The sequence below is a fragment of the Sorex fumeus genome, unplaced genomic scaffold (assembly GCF_029834395.1).
Source record: "Sorex fumeus unplaced genomic scaffold, SorFum_2.1 ptg000037l, whole genome shotgun sequence".
NCBI lineage: Eukaryota > Metazoa > Chordata > Mammalia > Eulipotyphla > Soricidae > Sorex > Sorex fumeus.
Genome location: NW_026606094.1, coordinates 6,434,128 through 6,455,874, shown reverse-complemented (window position 1 = coordinate 6,455,874; position 21,747 = coordinate 6,434,128). Strand labels below are relative to the sequence as shown.

Here is a 21,747-nt window from a genome sequence, read left to right as displayed (position 1 = left end):
CATTATAACTTATTGCTAAGTAGCTCTAGAAGTTTTAGTTATATAAAGTCTCAGATCATATAAAACACTGGAAGGATAAGCTTTGCAACCAATTTTATAACTCTAGAGACTCATGTTTTAAACTAACCCAGTACTCTTTGAACCTGTTTTTATATCAACTCACAAGATTTTCTAGGTCAAATATTCTAATAATCCAATGCAGATACAAATATGTATATTGATAGAACAGCATAAAACCTTTGAACCACCAATTTTTATAAAACATGACAAAATATTCCTTGGCTTAATTTCAATAGTTCTTATACCTTAGTTATTTGAAATCATGAGCTTTCTACACCAGATATTTTAACAATTCCATAAGAATACAAACAATGCTTTCAGACACAGAAAAAGCCCTGTGGGTTTTTACCAAACTTTGATATTATCATTGAAAATAACACTTGAACTGTCAATGTTTATGGAAACACAAAAAAAAAACTTTGTTTATTTTGATGCCTTCTGTACATCTGTTGTTTGTAAAACAGCTAAATTTCTCATTATAATTGGCTGAGGCTTGTAAGATAGACCCTTGCATTCTCTGAACTTTATTTCACTTTAGTTTCAGGCTCTAGCTCTACAGCTCTTCTAGATAGTACAGATTCTTAAGTTCAAAAGGATTTCAACTGTTAATAATTATATAATCATTAATGTACTTCTAACAAGAAAGAGAATCAATCTTTAGATTGATGATTCTGCTTTCTCTGTAGGCTCAAACTTCTGATTAGAAATCTTCGTTTAACCCTTGTCTAACAACTGCATTTCTTTTTTTTTTTTTTTGATTTTTTTTATTAGTGAAACACCATGAGGTACAGTTGTAGATTTACAAATTTTTGTCCTTGGGTTTCAATTATACAATGACCAAATACCCATCCCTCCACCAGTGCCCATTTTCCACCACCATGGATCCCAGTGTCCCTCCCACAACCATCCCCCCCCATCCCACGCTGCCTCTGTAGCAGGGCATTTCCTTTTGTTCTTTCTCTCATTTTGGGTGTTGTGGTCTGCACAATTGCATTTCTTAAATCACTGGGTTGCATATCACTGACTTCTCTAGAATTTCTACTTCTGATTTCAGCCTGGTTCCAACGCTCGAGTGTTTCACATAGAGAGACAAACAGGCAGACAATGAACTGACTAAGAACACCACACATACATGTGCACACATCTGCAGTTGATTGATCGATCTGTCCCTTCAAAAATGGCAGGGAGAAAACTGATGGACTGAGAAAGGAAGGGACAGTCCCCAGGGCAAAGAAGCCTTATCGGCTGATTGGGAACACTGCTCCCTGTTTCCCAGCCTGACTGGCCAGCTACCATACTTTGGTCAAGGCTAGCTCCGAGGCAGGGAGCCAACATCCTCCCATCAGACATGGAGATAGGCTGTCTTAGTGACACACTTCTTTGTTTCCGATATCAAACAGTTGATTGTATGATCTTGCATTTTCCTGCCTCCTCTGTTTTGATAATCCTATTTCTTTTGTTACCTCCAAAGATCTGATTGAAAAATGATCTGGCACTGCAAACCTCCACTCACTGGCAATCCTTCCCCACACTCTAGCTTATACTTAGGCCATGTGGTGTTACAGAGATACTCCTTATCTAAACTACCTAGTTGGAAGCTCCTCAGATGTTTTCATAAGCAACCCAATGAAGAATCTTTAGATATCGATATGGAATTTCCCATATTTCCTAATTGTAAACAATAGTCTATGAATAAGGATGGTTCCTTGGCAAGAATTTTCTCCAGGTCTGTCACTTTGGCCTCTCCCAAGGGGACTCAAACCCCTCTGGTCTCTCCCGAGGGGACTCTAACCCCCCGTAAGTTGGCCTAGATTCATTGGCTCATTGGATTTGGACTCTCTCCACCAATGACCTCTGCTTTCACTGCAGGCGTCCCTGGGCTGGTCTGGCATCGGGCAGACACACAGCTGTGTGCCTGAGGTGAACCTAGTGCTGTGGTCTTAAAAACTCTGCTCCTTAAAAAACAGTTCTGCCTTTCTTAGCTTGCTACCTCTTCCCTACTTTTTGCTGGCTTGCTGCTTTTTTCAGGCCTCTTACCTGCCTTTTACCTTTTTTTTCCCTTTCTACCTTACATCTGGACTGCCTTCATTAGCATTTCAGTTAACCTCTAGCTGAACTTCTGGTTAGACTGAGACTGTGTGGGGAAAAGGATTTTCTTCCTAGAAATTGATCTACCTTAGTTTCCCAGAGTCTTCTCATTAGTCGCTTTCCTCCTGTCCCTCACAGTGATGGTGATTCAAAACAGACAAAGGAGGGGTGCCTCTTTCCAGAGACCATTCAGATACTTGCCTGGCTGGTGGAGCATTTGGCCTTAGTGGTTCAGCATTGTGACTTGAGACTGGCAGATATGCCAATGCAACCCTTGACCGTACGTTCTCTGTGGAATCGTAGGCAGCCCACTCAAGCGCTGTGACTTTAAAGGGACTTCAAGAGTTCCAGCTCTTGGATCTACAAAATCATGCCAGATAGGAGGACCTATCAGGGTGCTCATGCATGCACACATTCACACAGAGGTTATCACATTCGTCTCCCAGGCCCCCTAGAGATTTCCAAGGGAGCATACCTTCACAGCAGATTTTCCACAGATTACCTCCTTCCTCATGGATTTCTTCCCTGCATCATTTCCTTCGTGGTCGTCATCTGAATTCCCAAAAGAGGGCCACTCAACATAGCAGAAGGTATCCAACTTAACCTTCTTCACCACCAGGCCCACGTTCTGGGCCTTCCTTTGAACCTTCATTAAGTGACCTAGAAGCAAGGAATTCAGGGTTGACTGGGTCTGCTCCATAGCTCAGAACAATTTAGCACCAATGGCAACAACAATCCCCACCAATCCCAGTATCTCAAAGCTTAAAATAACCACACACACCAATCGGCCACACTCGCTTTGACCGGTTTTCTCTTCATTCAAGGTGATCTCTCACTCACCACTCTCAGACTCACACAAGTAGTGCAACCTTGTCCAAATGGGGTCCATGTGGTCTTCAGGAAGACAGGATTGAGTGGCATGATATCTTCAGGTGCCAGACTTCTTTTTCCCTTGGGAGGATTCTGACCTCCACGCCAAGGGCTCTGGGGGACTCTAATCTCCACCTGCAGGTTTCCTGGAGAACTCTAACCCCCTAGAAGGACTCTAATTTGCACCTGCAGGTTTCCTGGGGGACTGTAACCCCCTGGGAGGACTCTAAACCCCTGGGAGGTCTCTAACCTCCTGGGAGGATTCTAACCTCCACCTGCAGGTTTCCTGGGGGACTCTAACCCCCTAGGAGGACTCTAACCCCCTAACCTCCCTCTCCTACCTGTTCCTTGGGCCTGTTGCCGTGGAGGGAGATCTTGCTGGGGCCTCCAATTGTTAGGGCTCGATTCTTGATCTCCAACCACAGAAAAGGACCACACAGGAATGCAGTCAGCTAGCAGGCAGTTTACTAAGCTGGCTCGCCAGGGTCGTGCACATGTACACAGTGACAACCAGATCCCGTGTGAGAGGCAGACCCTGACTCAATGTACAGGGGTTACTTATATAGGCCCAAGTTGGCCATTAGAGCAAATTTAAAGGTCACAATTTACACAAGGGCCCGCACCGGGCTTCACGCAATATCCGGGTCTGAGGGCTGAGCCCAGCCATCTCTTTCACAGCTCAGGGACCCATACATTTCTCCTGGAACAAGCAGATAGTTCCTCCCGGAACAAGCAGATAGTAGAGAGCTGAGTAGAAATTTTACTATCTTCATTGTCCTTGACCCGGTCTGAGGCTGTACTGTCCTAACAGCATTAGGAAGGAATTTTTGATTGAATAACCTGAGTATTTGTACACAAGATTAGGTATTCTAAATTCAAAAATTAAATCAACTCTAGCACATAGGTTTGAAAAGTAGAAGAATTTACCATCCCTGATGTAATTATGTATTTTATATTTCTTTTTGCTTTCAGTTATAGAGGATCAGCTTTCAAATCATATCTGAAACAATGCATGAAGAATAACTTTTAAATGTTACTTAATTATGCTCTACGCATATTGCTCACATTAATTATTGAATAAATAAAAGTGTGTAGAAAGACTTTATTTTAATAGTCACTACTCATATCATGGAATTGCTGTGGATCAAGGATATCTTCTCTAGGAAATTTATTGGGTTCAGTGGAGTCTTCAAGGTAAAGTTCATTTTCCATCTGTTTCCAATTCTCTTGACTGCGGATTACAGAGCACGTCCTATCATCTCAAATACAACATATGTCCCAGCCTGGAATGCTCCAAGTGACAACTGTAAAAAACTATTTCATATTTCTGTGGATCTGAGCTTATATGCATTAAAAGGAAACCCTCAAGACACTGCCATAAGTCAAACTGTTAGCTTATTTTATGTTGAAAAACTTGGCCTCTATCCACACATAGATGAAGATACTGGAGAGCATAAACATGGAGGGATTCCTCAGCTGGGAAATATATCAGAACATTTGAAACAAGCTGAGAAAGACATTTTACATTACTTACCAAAAGATGAGTTAGGCTTGGCTGTAATTGACTGGGAAGAATGGAGACCTACCTGGAGAAGAAATTGGTTAAAAAAAACAATTTATAGAACTGAATCAATTGAGTTGGTAAAAAATAGGTCAAAGCTTATAGGTAAGAATGCTGAGATTCAGGCACAAAAAGAATTTGAAGCTGCAGGAAAGGAATTCATGCTGAAGACTTTGCAATTAGGACTGAAACTTCGACCAAACAATTATTGGGGTTTTTACCTTTTTCCTGATTGTTACAATCATAATTATGTAAGAGTTAGTCCCTACACTGGAATTTGTTCAGAATTAGAAAAGCAAAGAAATGATGATCTCCGCTGGTTGTGGAACACAAGCACTGCCCTTTTCCCATCCATTTATTTGAATACAAAACTAAAGAAAACTCCAAAGGCTGCACTCTTTTCCCGTAATCGCATTAATGAAGCCATTCGGCTTTCTAAACTACAGGACAGAAATAATCCACTTCCAGTTTTTGTATATACCCGTCCTGTTTTTACTGATAATATCACAGAATTTCTTTCTGAGGTAAGTAAATCAAGGTAGGATAACTACAAAACAGTGTCCATAATGCTATTTAGTAGAATTTGACTATATTTTTGAAGGGAATAAAATTTATCTTTGACTTTTATTTATTTGGCTTGGATCTACCCAGCGTTAACTCCCAGCTCTGTGCTCAGGGATCACTCTTGGAGAAGATTTGGGGACAGGAATCAAACCTGGCTATATTGTGTACAAAACAGGTGCCCTGTTATTTGTATGATCTGTCCAGCCCTAAAATTAATCTGGTTTTATTTCTCTTCTTGAGCTACATCTGGCAGTGCTGAGGGCTCGTTCCTGGCTCTGCTTTCAGGGATCACTCGTGGCAGACTTTGAGGTCTATATGGGATGAGTAGGTTTGAACTTGTGTAGTCTGGCTGTAAGGGAGCACCCTACCTAAAATACAATATCTCAGCTCCTAAAATTCATCCTTAATAGCTTTTAGGAACAAGCGTACATAATTTTATACCAACACATACAAAATAAGACTCTAACTTGTTTATAATTAAACAAGATAAGGTACTACAGTCAGTACTGTATAAACTAATAAATATAATGAACTATATGTATAAAATAACTAAGTATAAACTGATAGTATAAACTAATAAGGTAATAGGTAAACTAAATATAAGCTAATAACTCAGTTTATTTTACTTTGAAGTGTTTGCTTTCATGACAATAAAAATAAATAACATAATAATAAGAATTTTAGATACAGGTGGATAATGACTGTATAAATGGGTCATAAGGGATGCGAAGAGAATTAAATTATTTTTTTCTCAGTATGCTTCCTTTTTGTATCACTTCCAATGAATAACATTTTCATATTATTTCTGCTAACTCTTTCTATTACATTTGCCAGATTGACCTTGTGAATACAATTGGTGAAACATATGCTCTTGGGGCCTCTGGAGTTGTAATTTGGGGAAGCTTCACTTTAACCCAAACAAGCGTAAGTTGAATTAATAGTAAATAGAGGAAATTTTTTCATTATTTAATGTATTTTGATACTGTGCTATTGAATAATGAAATAAGTGCTATGCTTGCCAGATAGTAGTAGATGATCAGTGATAATTACTGAATCAAGCATTCTTGCTTTTGTAATTTTATTTTAAAAAGGCCCTCCCGTTGATCGTCGATTTGCTCTAGCGGGCCCAGTAACGTCTCCGTTGGAGACTTTGTTGTTACTGTGTTTGGCATATCGAATACTCTCGGTAGCTTGCCGGTCTCTCCGAGAGGGGCGGAGGAATCGAACTCGGGTCGGCCATGTTGGCCGCTTGTAAGGCGAACGCCCTACCTGCTGTGCTATCACTCCAGCCCAAATTTTATTTAATAAATTTTATTTAATAAATTTTATTTAATAAATGAGAAATTTTATTTAATAAATTTTATTTAACAAATTTTACTTAATAAATGAGAAATATATTCTTTGTTTTGTCAGTAAAAGTATCAGTGATAAAATAAATTAATGATATTAAATGAAAATAAAAAAGTGAAATTGGTTGAAATTCACTAGATTGTTTCAAAGAAGCAAAAGTAAGATTCTAATCTCAATGTATTGACAGAGTATTTTTCTGCTACATTGCTTGGCAATAGTGTTAGCAAGAAAATGGATTTTCTTGCACTAGGGTTCTTGAGAAGTTGATAGATCTGGGTATCCCCAGATATCCAGGCCTCTCCTTTACCCATGAATAATGTCACCAGTCCTGTTCCATACCATCTATTCGCCTTCTGTGAAGAATAGCCAGGTGTCCCTATGTACTCTCTGTATCCTGTGTATGCTTTCCTCAGTCTCCAGCCACCCATGGCTACATGCAAATGGGCGAGACCCCTGTGATCAATACATTGTCACTACCTGGGTGTTCAAGTACTACCTGAACAGGAGCTTTCCTGGGCATCTATCTGAGCCCTACTGTATTCTGTCCCTATCTGGCCATGTGTGGCCTGCCTGTACTCGTCCCCTTTCCTAGGCAATGCTGTACCTGAACCTGGAAGCCAGGGGGGAGAGGAGAGAGTCTACAGTGTATGTAGAGGGAAATAAGGGCTTCCGTTTAGCAGCTGCCAAATCCCACCCCCAGTGATTTCACTATCAATTCTGATTGTCTAACTGTTCTGTGTGCGGATATTTGAGATTTAAAGTGATCTGGTGCTCCACACCTCTGTCTCTGCTCTATCATTATTAGTACTCTGGAAGAAATTTAATTATTCAGTATATAATTGCTTAGTTTTTCATTCATTCAGTAATGTTTGGACACTATTTATTCATTTAATTACTGCATAAGAATAGTGTATTATAGAGATATGCAAAAATAGCCATGGGTCAAATCTGGCTGACTTCTTTCTTTGTACAACAAATTAATACTTCAGGACTAACAATAACTTGTATTTTTAAAAATATCGGTTTATATCAAAAGAATATCTCATGAAATATTTTACAATGTAAAATAAAAATCTCCATGTCTATCAGTAAAGGTTTCAAAAACAAAAATAAAACATTAATTTATTAAAATTTTAGTTAATTTTTTAAGAATTTTTGTTAGTGAAACACCATGAGGTACAGTTGTAGACATAAATTTTTGTCCTTGGGTTTCAGTTATACAATGATTACGTAACCATCCCTCCACCTGTGCCCAGTCTCCACTTCCAATGCTTCCAATATACCTTCCACCCCATATCCCCCCATCCCACTCCACCCCTATGGCAGGGCATTACCTTTTTTTTTCCTCTCTCCTTTTGGATGCTGTGGTTTGCAAGAGACATTGAGTGGCAATCATGTTCTCTCTATAGTCTACTTTGAGAATGCATCTCTCATCCTGGGAGGATCCTCCCAACACCCTTTATTTGGAGCTCTCTTCTCTATCTGAGCTGCCTTTTCCTTGAGCATTTGCGGCTAGCCTCCAAGCCATGGAGTGTAACTCCTGGTACTTATCTCGACGGTTCTTGTTAGTTAGTCTGTTATTTTGTTACTTTATATTCCCCAAATGACTGCAATCTTTCTATGTCTGTCCCTCTCTTTCTGACTCATTTTGCTTAGCATGATACTTTCCATGTAGTACCACTTGTATGTAAATTTCATGACTTCATCTTTTCTAACAGCTGCATAGTACTCCATTGTGTAGATGAACAAAGTTTCTTCAACCAGTCATCTGTTCTTGGGCACTCGAGTTTTTTCCAGATTTTGGCTATTGTGAATAGTGCAGCATTAAACATAGAAGTGCAAATGTCATTTCGACTGTACTTTTTTGCCTCTCCGGAATATATTCCCAGGAAAGGTATCGCTGGTTCAATTGGGAGCTCAATTTCCACTACTTTGAGAATCGTCCATACTGTTTTCCAAAAATGGCTGAACCAGTTGGCATTCTCACCAGCAGTGAAGGAGGGTCCCTTTCTCGTCACATCCACACCAACACCGGTTGCTGTTGTTCTTTTAGATGTGGGCCAGTCTCTGTGGTGGGAGATGATAGCTCATTGTGGTTTTCATCTGCATCTCGCTGATGATTAGTGATGTAGAGCATTTTCTCATTTGCATTTTAGCCATTCAGATTTCTTCTTTGGAAAATTTTCTGTTCATTTCATCACCCCATTTTTGAAGGGGTTAGATGTTTTCTTCCTGTAGCGTTCAATCAGTACTTTGTATATCCTTACCAACCTCTTAGATGGGCATTGGATAAGTATCCTTTCACATTCTGTAGGTTGTCTTTGTATTTTGGTCACTGTATATTTTGAGGGCAGAAGCTTCTAAATTTAAGAGCCCCGTTTGTTTATCTCTGTTTCCTCTTGGTTCATCAGTGGAGTGTCATCTTTGAACATACCATTAGCCTCAATCTTATGGAGGGTTTTGCCGACCTTGTCTTCAATGTACATTATGGATTTTGGCTTGATGTTGAGATCTTTAGTCCATTCTGATCTGACTTTTGTTCATGGGGTTAAGTCGAGGTTTAAGCACATTTATTTTGCATGTGGTTGTCCAGTTATGCCAGCACCATTTGTTAAAGAGGCTTTCCTTGCTCCATTTCACATTTCTTGCTCCCTTATCAAATATAAGATGTTCATATATTGGGGTTGTGTGTAGGGATATTTCACCCTGTTCCATTAGTCTTCAGCCCTGCCTTTTTTCCAGTACGATGCTGTTCTAATTATTACAGCTTTGTAGTAGAGTTTGACTTTGGGGAGGGTATTGGCTACTCACGTCTTTTTTTCAGGAATTGCTTTAGCTATTCATGGGCATTTGAGGTTCCATATGAACTTCAGGAGTGCTTGATCTATTTTTTTGAAGAATTTTGTGGGTATCCTTATAGGGATCACGTTGAATCTATATAATTCTTTCTGGAGTATTGCCATTTTGACTATATTATTTCTTCCTATCTATGAGCAGGGGATATGTTTCTATTTCCTTCTGTCCTCCTTTATATCATGGAATAGCGTTTTGTAGTTCTCATTGTAGAGGTCCTTTACCTCTTTAGTTAGGCTGATTCCAAGGTATTTAATTTTGTGGGGCATGACTGTAAATGGGATTATTTTTTTCATGTCACTTTCGTCTCTCTCATTATTTGCATATAGAAACGCCATGGATTTTTGGGCATTGATTTTATAGCCTGCGACTTTTCTGTACAAGTCTATTGTTTCTAGGAGTTTCTTGGTAGAGAATTCAGGATTCTCGAGATATAGTATCATATCACCTGCAAACAGAGAGAGGTTGATTTCTTCCTTACCTATCTGGATGCCTAACTTATCTTTTTCTTGCCTAATTGCAATTGCAAGTACCTCAGTACTATGTTAAACAGAAGTGGTGATTGTGGGCATTCTTGTCTTATCCCTAATCTTAGAGTCAGTAAACATTTCAAAAATAAGATTAAAAATTTTAGTTTAAAAAAGTAAAGGTAAAGTAAAAAGTAAAGGCCCTCCCGTTGATCATCGATTTGCTCGAGCGGGCCCAGTAACGTCTCCATTGGAGACTTTGTTGTTACTGTGTCTGGCTGGAGCGATAGCAGGGCTGGAGCGATAGCACAGCGGGTAGGGCGTTCGCCTTACACGCGGCCAACATGGCCGACCCGAGTTTAAAAAAAAATTTTAAAATATTTTTAGAAATTTCTAAATTTTAAGCAATGTGGTAAAGATACTTCCATGCTTTTCAACTCAGTTGAAATGATGCCTCTGAGATTAAAAAATCAGAGGTACAGTTTAGTTGGAAAAGTAAAGGGATGCAATTGGATTCGAAAAGAGAAATATATAGACAATCAGGAGTTAGTTTTGAAAACAATATTAAATTGTTCAAAACAATATAAAGAGAGATTAGAAACACTTTTTCTTTAACTTTTAAAGGTTAAATTTAGTTGTGTTTGTTTTATTTATTTCTTCATTTTTAATTTTTAACCAATGTGAAGTACAAGGCTATAAAATGCTTCATAGTTAAGTGCCAGGCATAAAGTTTTCCAACAGCAATCCCATTGCCACTGTCCACCTTTCTCCACTAATATCCCCATTTTTTCCACAGTCCCTAGCCTTCCTCTAGAGCAGGCACTTTCTCAATGCCCACTGCCCTGGTATTCTGGAGCCTAAGTTAGCCCCCACCCCAGCTCAGTGCCAAGCTTCCTATTGAAGAACAATTCTGCTCTTCTTTTGCTTTTGCACCTTTGTTATCCCATTAAGGTAGTTTCTTTAGTCACCAATCTGTTCTTGGGCACTTGTGCTGCCTCCATATTTTGGTTATTGTAAATAGTACGGCAAAGAACATAGGAGTATTGGTGTCTTTTCTGCTTTGTGCTTTTGGAAACTTGAGGTATATTCCAAGGAGTGGAATTGCTGGATCATACGAAAGCTCAATTGCTAGCTTTTTGAGTAATGACCATTTTGAGCAGTGATTATTTGAAATAAAATTTGATGCTTTATTTTAAAAACAAATATTCTCATTTAAAATGCCTTACCGCATTTAAAATTCCTCATTTGTTTTATATAGTACTGATTTATTGATTTTCTCCCAATGCTTTTTCTTCAGATCCACATATCTTTCCCTACCAGGACCTAATTTTTTCTCTCTTTATTTTCATCTTTGTCTAACCTTCGAAATTAGGTCTCCAAATATAGCCTCCAACTATTCCCAATCGTTGGCTCAAAGCATGAGTAAAGCTGTCACCTGGATTCTCTTGACTTGGAGTTGAAATTTTCCATCTCTGTTGGATGTGGAAACAATAGTGTTCTATGTGGGATGAGGAAAGTCTAATGATGTCATGGCTAGGGGTTTTTCTCTACAAACTGTAGATTAAAGACTACTCTCTAAGACCTCAAGATATTCTGTGTTTTATTGCATCAGATAGAATGCTTATGTTTGTACTTCATTTATGAAAACATTTAAATAACAAGAGCCTCTGAAATTCTTTTATGATAATGCCAGTCATTCTTTTTATTTGAAATTCTTTTATTCTCTGTTTTTGATCACCAAATAAAAGAAATGACAGGAAAATAAATACAGAGAGAGTGAACCTTTAGAACCTGACTAAAATAAATTCTTTAGCAAAAGCTTTCAGATGTTAGAAAACAATTATATTTCTTTTGCTGTCTGTGTTACATCTGATGGTGCTCAGGATTTACTTCTGTCTCTGTACTTGGGGATTACTCCTGGTGGGTCTAAGGGGAAAATATGGGGTGCCTGGGATTGAACCCATTGTGACTGCAGGGGAGGTAAGCATCTTGCCTGCTGCTACTACTACTTTGGTCTCAATTTTAAAAAATTTAATTTTATATGAGTTTCTAATTTTCCCTTCTGTCTCTCCAAATATGTATTCTCTACTTTTTACGGTCTGTTATTTTATGTGTAACCATTACAAATTACCCACGCTATTTCCCTTATTTTAAAAGTACTGTGAAATCTATGCCTAAGGATGGATAAATTAGACATTTTCCAATGATAATGTAATGATAAAGAATTTAATTTTTCACTGTTAAAATTTTTACTTTAATCTTAATTTTTCAGGTCATCAGTAAAATCATCCATGGAGAAGTAGCTCTTTAATTTTTCAAAATATTTTTAATTGTTCTGGGGCATACCCCTTTGTTTTCAGGGCTTACTCCTGACTCTGTGCTTAGAGATCACTCCTGGGGGTATAATTTTCAGGACCATATGAGGTGCCAAGGATTGAATCTGATTTATCCACATGAAAGGCAAGTGCCCGATACACTGTACTATCTCTTTGCCCCATACTTTATTTTCAACAAGTCTGTTTTCTATCAGTGACACTGTCTCATATTGCTGCCCTGGTGCTCCATTACATATATTCCTACAACATTTCCCAATTTATATTTATTTTATGTTATTTCTATGATTGAACAAATACTTTTTCTGTCCTGTGTCATCAATATTTTGTCATGTTTCCTTTGATCCATTGGCAATTTTAGAAAACCATGACAAATGGACAAATACAAATGGTAAAACAATGGTTATAAAATGTAAGTAAATCACTTAATTCTATTTTATTTTGTTTGATTTTGGGCCTCGCAAGTGGGCCTCAGAAGGCGTTGGGGTCTCTACTCTATGATTTTAGTCACTAGGTTTAATACTAATCCTGAGGAGGCAGTGCTGTTGTGCCTTCTGGTGACATAAATTATAGAGGTGTCCTAGAGACTTGGGTCACTACTACAGGGTTCAGGAGCATTCACCATCATGCTGAGTGATGCTTGTTGCCTCCAAGGTTGCACCCAGTGATACTCGAGGGACCATGTAATGAAGGAGATCTAACCTGGTTGGTCACGTGTAAGATACATTCATTAATCTCATTCTCTCTATAGCCTCTTAATTTAATTTAGTAGAATCAGTAATTGACAGATCTATTAGAAATTAGAAAATCATTGACTTTCTAGTTTTTCAGGCTCATGAGATGTGATTACTAAAAATTCAGAAATTTTGTGACCTGGCTTTAAACACTTCCACTATTAGTTCTTAAATGATAAATAATAGTTAAAATTGAAATTATATGAATAACTTACACTAATTTACTATGATTCATATTCTTGAGGTTATTTGGAAATATTGTATCTGTATGACTGGAAATATACATACCATTCCACAACAAACTTCATCTTTGTTTTTAAGAAGTTTTATTTGATCACCGTGAGATACAGTTACAAACTTTATGATTATGTTTAGGTCACACAATTCTCAAGCACCCATTCCTCCACCATTGCACATTTTCCACCACCATTGTTCCCAGTGTCCCAGCCGCCACCCCTCCAAACCCGTTCTTCCTTACTCTCTCCCTAATTTTGAGCATTATAGTTTTTAATACAGGTACTCAGAGGCCATCATGTTTGGTCCTTGGTCTACTTACACCACACATCTCCCATCCTGGGTGATCCCTCCAATCATCATTTACATAGTGGTTCCTTCTCCATCCCAAATGCCTTTATCCCCAGCACATGGGGAGCTTCCATACTATGGTGTGACCCTCATGGCCCTTATCTCTTCTGTCCTTAAGTGTTAATCCATATTATGCTACTTTCTATTCCAGAAATGAGTGCAGTCATTCTATGTCTATCCCTCTTTTTCTGACTAATTCCACTTACCATGATAATCTCCATGTCTATTCACTTATATGCGAATTTCATGATTTCATCTTTTCTAACAGCTGCATAGTATTTCACTGTGTCAATGTACCAGTTTCTTTAAATAGTCGTCAGTTCTCTGGCACTCGGTTTTTTTCCAGATTCTATCTATTTTGAACAGTGCTATAATAAACATACAAGTGCAGAAGTCATTTTTAGTGTGCCCACAATATAATTTCACATTGTGTAATAGAGGGCAAATTTTTTTCCAATTTTTTACACATTTTTATCAAATTAGTTGCTAAATTAGGTGTGTTTAAAGTATGTACACCACAATATCAATAAATCTAGTCTTATGTTTTATAAGAATAAGAACTTACCTTTTCAAGCTCAAAGTTTTAAATTTCTTTTATTTTGTTTTTGGTCCACACCTGGCAATTCTCACGACTTATTCTCAGCTCTGCACTCAGAAATTACCCTGAGTGTGCTCAGAAACAATATAGAATATCAGGAATCTAAACCAGATTAGCTGCATGTCACATATGTATTCTACTCACTTTACTATCTTTCTAGCACTCAAGATTCAATTTCAGATCTTTTCAAATACTCTATACTGTGTAAGATAATTATTTGTCAAATAATTCTCATCCCTTCTCTTTTCCATTTTCCTAACCCCAGTCTCAATGGAAAACTACAGTGCCATCTGCACAGGATATAAATTCTCATATATTCTATGCATGGGGAACTCAGGGTTAAATACATCATATTCATAAAATTTATATTAATGTTAATGTGGTAGAAATAATACTAAATGTGAAAAATGTTCTATGTGGAAAGTCTGTGAAGACTATTGGGAGAGATGTGAGACAACAGACAAATAATGCTGCCTGAGAAGTATATTATCTTAAGTTTGAATCTGAATTAGAATATAGTCTATAGCACTGTAGCACTGTCCTGTAGCACTGTCTTCCCATTGTTCATCGATTTGCTCGAGTGGGCCTAGTAACATCTCCATTGTGAGACTTGTTGTTATGTGTTTGGCATATTGAGTACATCATGGGTAGCTTGCCAGTTTTTGCAGTGCGGGCAAGATAATCTCAGTAGACTGCAGGCCTCTTGGAGAGGGGTGGATGAATCGAATCCAGCTCAGCCAGACTGGCTGTGTGCAAGGCAAACACCCTACCACTGTGCTATCATTCCAGCATAGTGTGTAGTTTGTTAAAATTATTGAACAAAGTATTCAAAGCAGAGGGAGCAGTAATAGTATCTTGACATTAACTTATCATGCTATGAAATAATTAGTATGTCTAATGATTAGAGAGGTTTATATTGTTAAACCCAGGATTCTGTGTTCCAAAGCAGCAAGACAGACAGAGGCACAAACACAATAATGCAGAAGCAGTAAAACTTTTATTGAAGGATGGGAAAACTCCTGACTAATTCTAAAATAGTAAACAGATAAATTACATCTAGCTGTATACTAGTTATGAAATTTGAATTTCATACTAAGCACCATGTAAAACTATTAAAGGACTAGTAAAGAGTTTCCTCATCCTTCAGTAAAAGTTTTTAAAAAGTTAGTGATTTAATCAACAAAAAATTATCACTAACCTATAGTTTTGTAAGTAAGTTAAATATTAATTTCAAGGACTGAAAATCAAATAATAAGCAAGGTTTTTTTTCTACAGAGGATTCTACTCAGTTATTTAGGTTGTTTGGTGAAATCACTTTCTTCAAGTTATAACAATAAAAGCATTTATTTTTCACTGGCTTTTAGAAATCACTACACTTTTTTAAATGAGTCTTCTCCTATCCTCAGAGCCAGAAATAATTTGAGTATGTTCTTTGATTTTTGTATTATCCCCTATGACACATCTCATGTATATTTTCCCAAGTAAATACTTTTTGTATTCTTTATGTCTCATGTCAATACTATAAAGCCATATAGATAAATTATAATGATCTCACTATCTTTTAACCTTATTCATATCTATAGTTTACCACAGTCAATGCTTCCAAAGAAACATGTTAGGAATTATTTCATAAAACTATTATTTATTACCATATATGAAATTTTATCAATTGGCATATGAAGAGTAAATTCAAAAGGATCTGACAAGACATATCTTGACCTATTTTTGATCTTCCTCCATCACATACTTTAGTCACCTGATGGATGAACCTAGTTATCTTGCTTCATGGAGCTGTTTTTAATCCTCCAAAATAAAAGTAACAATCTGGGGTTACAAAAATAGTATAGTCAATTTAGGGCATTTGCCTTGCTTATTGCTAACCTGAGTTCCATCCTAGAATCCCATAAGTTTTCATGAACAGCAACAGAAGTGATTTCTGAGCACAAAGCCAGGAGCAAGCCCTGAGCATCTATAGATGTGTCTCAACCATCACAAAACACAATAAAGAAAAGAGAAGAAGACAAAAAAGAAAAGAAAAGGAAAGGAAAGAAAAGAAAAGAAAAGAAAAGAAAAGAAAAGAAAAGAAAAGAAAAGAAAAGAAAAGAAAAGAAATCTATATATAGTGTACTATGAATATAATGTCCTGGACCCAGGTTTAATTTTAGAAGTCATACATTTCAATGCTGCTTAAACTTTAGTAAATATTTGATACCTATTATAGTTATTGTAGCTCTTATGGTTGATATGTAAACGCTGTGCTGAACACTTTTATGTACCTAGTACATTCCAATTTTATGAGGCAATTCAATATTTATCCTTAACATATAAATTGTCTTATCATAAGCTGGTTAATTAATTTCCCCAAAACTATCTGACTAAACAATGAAGACTTAAATATGTGTGCAATGGGAGATAGTAGAAGGATTAAGCTACAAACCTTTACATGCACCCCCACCCCACTGGAAGTGTCTTAGCATTGCAAGACCTGAAATATATTACATATACAGGTTCTTCCAGTGCACCAGTAGCCTAGTTGACCGAGAATCTTGAGTAGTCTATGGACCATCCCTCCACTCCTGAAAAACACTTGAGAATCTTCCCCTCCAAACACAATGAAAAAAATCTCGTTTTTACTTTGGAGAACCTGGCAGGCTACTGAAAGTATCCTGTCGGCATGGCAGACTCTGGCAAACTTCCAGTGTCCTACTCAATATGCCAAATACCAGTGACAATGATAGGTTCTCATTCTCCTAGCCCAGAAAGAGCATTGAATATGGCTCTTTTAAAATCTCAGGACTAGGAAGAAGGAGACATTACTGGTGCCTGCTTGAGGCAATCGACGAACAACGGGATGATCGTGATCGTGATAAACTAATTTGTTCCTCAATACTTTGAATTTCCTAAAAGTTTACAGGGTGCTTGCAGAAATCTACAAACTTTTGAAAGGAAGACACAGTCCTTACCTAATCAATATCATTCTAGAAGCTGAAACATGTCACCAAAAATTTTGTCAAGATCAAGGATTCTGTACCAGAAAAACCTGGAATCCAAGTGACTATTCTCACTTGAACCTTAAGTGTTTTAGTATTATGTTTGGGTACTTTCACAAGATTATAATACTTTTGAAACCTTCAGGTTCCCCAATATTAGGGTATGCTTTCATGAGAAAGTTTGTAAACCAATCATTGTATACCCAAGAATCAATGTCTTTCATTCTAAAATATACAAGGAAACAGTATATCAGTCACTACACAAGTCATAACAGAACCTTACAAATCCACTCAGTGACCTTTTAAGACCAAAAAAAATTCCCCACTAATCAATCACATAGACGCCCTACTTTTCCTGAAATTTCTATCAAAATATCAATTGAGGTCAGGAGACCTATCTTCAACAGAAACCAAGGAAAGTTGTCAAAATGTATGCACACTCTATGTATTGATACATTCTACATTATAATATTTAATACTTAGTTTTGTCAGATTAATTTTTAATAAGCCCATTTCACTTGAATAAAAATATTTCTCCTCACTAAATTATTCATTAAATGATTATACCAATGACTTTTACTCTTTATATAGTATGTATTTATAATTCATATATATTCTTATATATTCATATATCCAAGTAAATATAAACATATATATGAAATACACATTTCTTTGTTTCTTGATTGTCAAATTTGAGACTTCTATGTACCTAAAGTTCCTTATTTTCTTCAGGTATCAAACCACATCCTTCTAAAATGATTTGAGGATTTATTCTCTGATAGGTTTATTATAATCACAGATCATGCAAGATGAAGTACCACCTTTGTTGTGTTACATATGTGAGCTTTATTTTCACAGAAGACTTGAAAAATGGAAAATTATATCAGTGTGTGAAAAATATAATGGATTTTCAGCATATTCCAACATGTACTTGAGAATTTGTGAATGTCAGAGAATGGTTTCATGAGGGCTATTAAAAAACAAAGTGTCTGATGCCTTCAGTGTTGAATCGTATTCGGAGTGGAGGCACAAATGGAAGTTTTCAAAAGATAGTTTTTAGAATGAATAGTAAAAAACAACCAGATAACGAAATCCTTTATGAAACTCTACCTGTATGTAGTGTTTTCAGAAAGGCCTGAGTCAGTCGGCATTCCCACTAGCTGTGAAGGGGTGTCCCTTTCTCCCCACATTCATGCCACACCAGTTGCTTATGTTCTTTTGAATGTGGGTCAGTCTCTGTGGTGTGAGATGATATTTCATTGTTGCTTTGATCTGCATCCTCCTGACGATTATTATGAAAGGCATTTTTTCATGTGCTTTTTGGCCATTTGGATTTCTTCTTTGAGAAAGTTTCTGTTCATTTCATTGCCCCATTTTCTGATGGGGTTCTTCTTAGAGAGTTCAACCAGTGCCTTGAATATCCTAGATATCAACCCCTTATCAGATGGGTATTGGGTGAATATTCTTTCCCACTCTGTAGATTCTCTTTGTATTTTGGTCACTGTTTCTTTTGAGCTACAGAATCTTAATTTAATATAGTCCCATTTGTTTATCTCTGTTTCCACTTACTTGGTCAGTGGCATGTCATCTTTGAAGTTACCTTTAGCTCAATGTCATGGAGGGTTTTGCCTAACTTGTCTTCAATGTACTTGATGTATTCTGGTCTGATGTTGAGGTCTTTAATCCATTTTGATCTGACTTTTGTGCATGGTGTTAGGTAGAGGTCTGAGCCCATTTTTTTTGCATGTAGTTGTCCAGTTTTTCCAGGATCATTTGTTAAAGCAGCACTTTCCATGCTCCACTTCAGATTTCTTGCTCCCTTATCAAAGATTATATGATTATATATTTGAGGATATGTGTCAGGATATTCCTCCCTGTTTCTTTGGTGTGTGACTCTGCATTTGTTCCAGTACCATGCTGTTTTATTACCACTTTGTAGTAGAGTTTGAGGTTGGGAAAGATGATGCCTCTCATCTTCTTTCCCCAAGAACTGCTTTAGAAATTTGTGGGGGTTTGTTGTTCCATATGAATTTCAGGAGTGTTTGATCTATTTCTTTGAAGAATTGCATGGATATCTTTGCATTGCAGACCACAACACCCTAAAGGAGTGAAAGAGTATAAGGGAATGTGCCTATCACAGAGACAGAGGGGGGAGGTCAGGGGGTGATGGGGATGGGTGGGAGGGCTGCTGGGAACATTGGTGGTGGAGAAGGGCACTGGTGGAGGGATGGGCACTCGATCATTGTATGACTGAAATGTAAGCACAATTTTTTTTTAAGTCTGTAAGTGTATCCCATGGTGATCAATTTTAAAAAATTTTAAAAAAATACATCAGTGACTGGAGTGATAGCACAGTTCAAGTAACTGCCTTGCACATTGTGATCCAGGTTTGATCCCCAGCACTCCATATGTCATCAAGTACTGACAGGAATGCAACCTGAGTATAGAGCCTGGTGTAAGCCCAGGGCACATCCAGGTGTGTCCCAACCCACCCCTGTCCAAAAAAAAAGAGAGGGAAGTGAAGAAAAGTAACTATCTAAGGAAAGATTTCCATTATTATAAAGCCCTGAAATCAGTTTGAATAATTTTACATATTGAAGACTCAAATTCTGACAAATAAGTATATTTCTAAATGAAGTGCATGTGTTAATGTAGCTAGTACATTTTACCTTTATGGGGCAGTTCTATATTTATCTTTCACATATAATATGGTGGGAAAAATCTGGTAAATTAATTTATCCCAAATCATTTGGCTAACAATAAAAACTTAAAAAAAGTAAGTGGATTGGGGAGATATTATGACTAAGATACATACTTTCCATGCACTAAATTCAGGTCTGATCTGGTCTCCACAGACTATAAAGTGTGGCCCTGGAAGTGCCTGAGCATTGCAGGATCTGAACTGGATTCATCTGCAGGCTCTTTCATTGCACCAGTAGCCTAGTTGACTGAGAATCCTAAGTGCATGGACTCTTCCTGCAAGCCTCTTGAGAATACTTCCCCTCCAAAAAAAAAAAAAATTACAGATTCCTAAATTGACTTAGAAAGTCAGTGAACTAGATCTCCACCCTCAATAGATAGGCTAAGATCCCCAATGCTGAAACTCATATACTATTCTGCCCTCAGACTCACAAATTTATCATTATTAAGAAAAACCAAGGTTGAAGTTGGTTAAGTCTCAACCAATTATTACATGCCCTGAAATGGCATGTAAAATTCACTTTAAAATGTCTACAAAGTACATTTGAAATATTATTTCTAGTTACAGTAAAAATGATGAATTTTCAATCCTTTGTCTGATCTGGTTTTCCTCTTTCTTGATTGCTGTATATAGCTAATAATAATAAATTAATTTAGATATAAATTAACTTGTTTCTTAATATTCTGGACAACTTTAAAATCTACAGGATCGTTGCTTGAAGCTGAATGCTTATATGGAGAAGATATTGCATCCTTACTTAATCAATGTCACTCTAGCAGCTAAAATATGCAGCCAGGCACTTTGTCAAGATCAAGGATTCTGTACCAGGAAATCCTGGAATTCATCAGACTACCTTCACCTGAACCCAGAGAATTTTGTTATTAAGTTTGAACACTGTGACAAATTCATAGTGTTTGGGCAACCCTCGGTTGAAGATCTAATGCAATTTTCTAACAAATTTAATTGTAGCTGTTTTGGCAATACCACTTGTATGAAGAATGAGAATATAACAAGTGTTAAAAATGTTAGGGTATGTATTAATGAGGAAGTTTGCATATCAGCCCTTGTAAATCCGGGAAGAAGAGTTCTACCTTCCAGAAAACACAGACAAGAACTAAACCCATAATCCACTCGCACTCCACAAACCACAACACCCTCCATAATGGTGACCTTAGAGACCACATAGACACCCACTTGTTCACATAGACAACCAGCATTCTGGGAAATCATATTTGTGTGCACAATGATATTAGGAATTATGGAGAAGACATTTTCATGAATAAACAAGGAAAGCTGTCTGAGTGTTAACTGGAAAAATGGTTCTGTCTCTGTAACTCCCACCACTGGAAAATCCAGCAGCTCTTGCTCACTCTCACCGCCTTGCAAGCAGAAAAATGGCCCAGTTCCACAACCAATCTCCAAAAGAACAGATACCACCAGCAACCAGAATACGCAGCAGATCCACTCACACCAATCGTCTTGTCAGCATATAATCAGCCCAAATTTACAACGAATCTCAGAAACCGGTGAATTATTCATGTTGGACCAGTCTATGGCTAAAAACTGTAGGGCATTCTCAGAATGAGGGCCTTCTGATTCTCCATACCGACTCCGTGCACAGGACAACCAGTATTCCCTTCCCATACCACGATCTTTCCAGAACAGAAATCACCAAACTGCACAACCAATTGCAAAAAGAACATGATGCCTCCAAATATTCCAAGGTAGAATTATCTGGTCTGAAGATTTGTGGGCCTTCTTGGAATGGGAACAGGCAGATTCCTCTCTCTGCCTGAAATCTGAGGCATATACAAACACAAACTACACCTCTCTACATATAAATGGCCCAGCTCTATAAATAATTTCACAAAGAATATCTAATAGTGAACATTCCCGGTTTGGACCATTCTACTAGTTGAAAACTGGTATTCAGTGAATGGTGTGGAAAGTTTCCCCCTTTCTGAATCTGAAGGCAGAGGGGCCCACAGCTCAC

The 21,747-nt window shown here is 37.5% G+C and overlaps 1 protein-coding gene across 1 annotated transcript; it reads left to right on the top strand.

The window, feature by feature from the left end:
- Nucleotides 1–4,146: 4,146 nt before the first annotated feature.
- Nucleotides 4,147–20,880, top strand: LOC130027608 (hyaluronidase PH-20-like). Its single transcript, XM_056118452.1, has 3 exons — nt 4,147–5,103; nt 5,978–6,067; nt 20,461–20,880. Exons 1-3 carry the CDS (start codon nt 4,147–4,149, stop codon nt 20,878–20,880), a joined length of 1,467 nt encoding a protein of 488 aa, XP_055974427.1.
- The last annotated feature ends 867 nt before the right edge of the window (nt 20,881–21,747 follow it).